This window comes from Egretta garzetta, unplaced genomic scaffold, assembly GCF_000687185.1.
Source record: "Egretta garzetta isolate BGI_Z169 unplaced genomic scaffold, ASM68718v1 scaffold156, whole genome shotgun sequence".
Classification (NCBI taxonomy): Eukaryota; Metazoa; Chordata; class Aves; order Pelecaniformes; family Ardeidae; genus Egretta; species Egretta garzetta.
The window spans coordinates 1,339,394-1,344,768 of record NW_009260125.1 but is presented as its reverse complement, the minus strand read 5'-3'; the positions used below and the strand labels follow the sequence as shown (position 1 = coordinate 1,344,768).

Below are 5,375 nucleotides of genomic sequence, written 5' to 3'. Positions count from 1 at the left end.
GGAAACTGTTGCTTACAAAATAATGAGAAGTAAAGAGTTGCTAGGCTGTGCCTGTCCTAGGAGATGGAGAACAGCGATCCCCGAGTGGAAAATTCCAGCACCTTCATCAAACTGAAGGCTTTGGTAGCAATATTAGTATTTTGCTGCCAGACAGACTGTATTTGCTGAATCTGAAGGTTGGACCAATCGTGATTAGCTTTGTCAGAGTGTTTAGGTGGCAATTTGTTTAATATCTGCATGGTAACCCTTTTCTAGGAAAGTATTGATGTATAGCTAAAAACTAAACACCTCTGGGTTAGCTCCCTTGGTTGAAGGCAAACACATGCTTAAGTGACTTGCTGGACTTGAGCCCAAGGGCCTTGTTCACAATTATGGCTCTGTTTCCCATTGCACTCACGTTCTGTCATCAAATGCAGTGCTAGCCAGCATCTCTGATTAACGATATAGCAGTCCTGTCATTTTGCTTATAATTTGGAGTTATGCTTCTTGCCCCAGATTTCTAGAAGCAGCCAACATGGGGCAAAGGAATTAACAGAGTATCTCCTAAAGATGTTAAGATATTTATGGCACTGAATCAGACAGACAAATAGATGTTTACAAACATTCTGGCTAGTTTTAAAATTGTGTACATCTTCTGACTCCTGTTTTAGTGGGTGCAGGACTGAGAATAGCAGTAAGTGGCACATCCATTGAAAGAATTAATGTTTTGAAAGTAGTGAATTGTGCATCCTTGAGTCTGGAAAAAGAAGCCTCTGAAATGGAGGAGAAAGCAGGTAGGTGCATGCAGGAAGCAACTGGCTATCTGGAAGAAAGAAGTGGCTTTCTTGGTGTTAAAATTGGGGTTCTGTCTTTTGGAGATGGACATGACAGTTTGTGAGTAAGCAGGAAGTAACTCAGCAATAAAGTAATCTCCTGTCGACACTGACATTTCCTTTAAAAACTGAGGGAAAATCCAGATAAGCATGAATATAACCTTCCAATTTTGTTTCTGCAACTATTTACAGAGTAATTAATGCAAAAGCTTTCTTTACCTAAGAGAAGCATAAATTAATGGCTTCCATGTAGTAAAGATTGTGACTGTGGTTTATTTACTTACTGCTGTTCCAGACTATCTAATTAGTGCTTTTAAACTGCATTCACAGTTCTTGTCTCTAGCTTGTCAAAATACGTTCTTTGAAAGGAAATGCCAAATCTGAGGTTAAAAAAGTAACCAAACTTACTTTGTCTGCAACCAGGTTTTTCAGTGGAGACTGTGGGACTGTTCTTCCTTGGCTCCTGCTCCGTGAGATCAACTATGGAACACACTCAAGAACATGAAGCATGTCTTGAGCAAACCCGGAGGTACTGTGTGGAGAGACCAATATATAACCAAGAGCTCTTGCAAGGACAGCTGCACAGACGAGAAAGAACACCTCAGACTTTAAGGCAGAAGATTGCACATTCTTGTCGGTAGGGTTTTTTGTCCTATCTTTATTTTATTGGTTAGAAAAACTCTAATTCTTAATTGATTCATGCACATAGATGGTAATCTCTTAAAAGAAACCTAAAAGACAAAACCACTAGTTCTACTTTGATTATTCAGCAAGACTGTGATGAAGTTGCATACGTATTTTTATTTGTTAACACATAACTATATTACAAAATGTTGGATAAATTAGTTGAATTGCCTTCATCAAAGTGCAAAGGAAAAATATGCAACATAGGAATGTGAAGTATTAGTCAAATCATGTGACACGAGTTCATACGACCCAGAATAATATCTGTCCTTTTTACATGCAAATACTTACGGCCAAATTTGTGCTTCACATGATGCTTTCATGGAAAAAAGAATAGAGATGTATGACAGCTGTGCAGAAATCTAAATTATTAGTCTAATAAGGACTTAATAGAGGCATTCTGTAGCTTTTGGCTAACTGCCTTGGAATCTAAGTATCATCTGGTTAGACAGGAAATGTCTTTAATTGTGCAACTCTTGCTCTGTGGTACCAGAGGATAGTGAAGAGAAACTTACTCTAATTAAGTTCTCATTAGCCTTACATTTATCCATGCTTCATTTGCAGATTTGATTCAGTTTCTTGCTAGAACCTTGTTCTGCAAGACAGTGAATGATTTCTGCTTGACTATAAAATATTCCTGTTCACACGATTTGACATTTGAAGATTTGTTTTGGTTAATGGAATGACCATTCTAATGGTAGTGCCACCTAATTCCACTTTAAAAAAACTTATCTGTCCTGCATAAAAAACATGGATCAAAAGCCTCCTGAGCTATGACTTCTTGTGATTCGATCTGCTTAATCATGGAAAAGTGTGGATAACTCGAGTTCCTCTTTCACTTGTAGCAATAAGCTGCTTCACTATGCAATTTAGTCCTGTGAGTATTCAGAAATGTTAACAAATCTCTGCGGTTCTCTTGCAGTTCCCCTACACAGAAGAGCATTTATATGATCCTGGTGTTACATTTTTACCCAAGGTTAAGCTTTCTTACCACAGTACAATCAAAGTATGATGCATGGCAGTACTGGATAGTTATTTCCTGGCTCTGTTCATTTGTCATGAGTCAGGGTTTCAAAAGGTTAATAGCTCTGCAAAGAGACACAAGGATCAGTGTTGCTGGCTTCCGTGCCTTTCCTATCAGGGTAAAGAAGGGTTATGTTCTCAAGTAGCCTTAAAGTTAGCCTGTCAGTGCCAGTGATAGTAAAAGTCATTAGCAAAATAATAGTTTTTTTAAAAAGCATAATAATATGAAATGTTATAATCAAAAAAGCATAAAGCACACAAATAGTAAATAAAATAGCAAAGAGCATTGCAAAGTACTTTGAGTTAAAACCGCTATCAGATAGCAAGTTATCCTCAGGGGATTGTTACTAGGAATGATCTCAGCAAAAAGTGTTGTGTGACTGCTCAGTTGTGCATGGACTTGAACAGTTTCACTTCCCACTGACCTCCAGCCTCACAAGACTCTGATTCTCTTCTCCAGTTCCATAACGTTTGTGAACAGCAACCAACATGTGATAAAGGGCTAAATTAATTGGAATCATAGTTGTTTGTGCTTAAGCTTTGTTGGGAAATTACTGTCATCGGGGGTCTGAGCCTGCTTTTAGTGGTGCTGTTGCCCTGCATAGGGATGAAAGGCAATTTTTTCAACCCATTTGTCCCCTACTGGTGTCTAACTTTTTCTTTCTGCTTTGTATTTTCAGTTGTTCTTCTAAGAAAGCCAAGTCTCATCTTTACAGTTTCTTACCAATTTTAAAATGGCTTCCCCGTTACCCAGTGAAGGAATACTTATTAGGAGACATTATCTCAGGTATAAGCACTGGGGTTATGCAGCTTCCTCAAGGTGAGTATCTGTCTGGATTTATTTATCCTCCTCTCTGCTTTTTCTTTATGTGCTTTTATGGTAGTGCTTGGCTTTTTGAATATAGAAGGATGTGTATTTCAGGTGTATGTGTGGAGATCGGTACAGCATTCTGCAAACCAGCTCATAATGATGATTCCCTTAAGACTGCAAGTCAGTGATATGCAGCAAACTCTGAAAGAAGCTTACCTCTCTGATCAATACTAACAGCTCTCGATGACAGAACAACTTTTCACAGTTTAAGTGCATGTCTAAACCTTTGCTGAATGCACCCAATTATTTTCTGATCTTGTCATCCTGAAAGTTGTAGCAGATTTTCTACAGAGGGTACAGTGTCCAATAGACATACAGACAAGCTTCCTACCCTGGTACGGCCCTCAGATCACTCCCCATTACTGATTTTTCAGGTAGGTAGCGATGAGGTTGCAATAAGAAGTCCAAGGGCAATCAAGGGAGACTTCAGGGCCTTGGGACAACTGGTTAAGGGATCGGGAGCACAAGTAGTGTTCTTCTCTATCCTTCCAGCTGTAGGGAATGATGAGGGAAGACACCCTCATCATGAAGAAGCCAACAGATCAATACCTGGCTCCGAGCCTGGTGTCAGCAGCAAAATTTTGGGGTTTTTTCATCATGGGTCAGTCTACATGACACCAGGCATGCTGGCAACAGACAAGGTACACCTGTTTCAAAGGGGGAAAAAGATCTTTGCACAGGAGATAGCAGGGCTTATTAAAAGAGCTTTAGACTAGATTTGAAGGGGGAAAGGCATAAAACCAGGCTTGCTAGAAATAAGCCTTTGGGCGGCTCGCCAATATTCAAGGGATGGTGTGATAGCGAGATCCTTCAGTCTGCCATCTCGGTGGAGGTAGAGGATGGAGATCCATGTGGCAGCAAAGACACAAGGGTTATGGATGTGTTAGAAACCATGGATGTGCCTGAGAATGCTCACATAGGAATGAGGGTTTCTCCTCATCCCCAAAAGGTGGCAGGATCAATAGCCCAACTGAAGTTCAAGCAGAGAAGAACATGCAAGAAATCAGAGAATGATTTGTCTTTTAAGGCTAGAAGTCAGCAGTTTAAGCTGGAGCCATATTAGTGGGCAATGATTTACATGGTGGAAATAAATCAAAAGTATCTTTTTTAACAAGACTGCAAATCTGTGGCCTTTCTATTAAGTTACTTGGAAGTTTCACCCCAGGTGGAGTCTGGCCCTGAAGCTGGAGCAGGCTCTTATGGAAGATGAAGAGAAAGCCAGTGTTCACTGTTCTGTTCAGCACTAGGTGACTCAACCAGTGGAATCTTTAGTTCAGCCTGACACCTTACTATCAGCAGTTTCAGAACTACTGTAAGGTTAGAAAGTGGCAGAATTTTTACAGCAGTAACATTATGGGGTGCCGTCACTGCCCTGGGAATGGCAGCTTCATGACAGCTGCCACAGTCCCAGTAGATTTCCCCAGCAGGTTTTGGAGTAGAGGGAATTCTTCAATTTGTGCAGAGCCCAGTCCAGAGGAATCCTCATGCTAAGGGTAATGTTGGGGTTTGAGAGGTAAAAAGGGTTTACTTGTGTTTTGGCTTATTTCGTATTTCCACCTCACTCCTTTAGGCTGAGGCAGGTCTGAAGAATTAATCTGTAAATCCAGGAAGCCTAGATTTTAATAGGTGGTAACTCGTTACAGCAATGGAATATCCTACCTTAGTCTGTGCAGTTGATTTTTTTATTTCTGCAGCTTCCTGGTTTTGTGCAATTTTTTATCATTAAGACTATTTTTTTCTTACACAAATACAAATATCAGCTTATCTTAAACTGATAAGTAATGTAGTTAACTGTCAGGCCAATTTGTTATATGCTAGACACAAACATTACCGGTTGTATACTGAAACATAGTTGATGTGGTGACCAGATAAGGGCACTAAAATGTAAGTGGTCAGCATTGAACTTTATACTTAATTTTGTGACTTTGTTTTAAACTAAACATTATTCTTCCCTTCGGTGACTGCAGACATGCCCTTAAACTGCT

General features: G+C 39.9%; 1 protein-coding gene across 6 annotated transcripts in view; it reads left to right on the top strand.

The window, feature by feature from the left end:
• Positions 1-5,375, top strand: part of SLC26A5 (solute carrier family 26 member 5) — a 37,291-nt gene that overhangs the window by 13,239 nt on the left and 18,677 nt on the right. For all 6 annotated transcript variants that reach the window (XR_004842350.1, XM_009641383.2, XM_009641382.2 and 3 more), the window contains exons 2-3: positions 1,236-1,449; positions 3,200-3,339. Coding sequence is in view for 5 of the 6 variants with exons in the window: in XM_009641383.2 (XP_009639678.1) it covers positions 1,295-1,449; positions 3,200-3,339 (295 nt within the window). In the remaining variant the exon portion in view is untranslated. The remainder of the gene's footprint in view (positions 1-1,235; positions 1,450-3,199; positions 3,340-5,375) is intronic.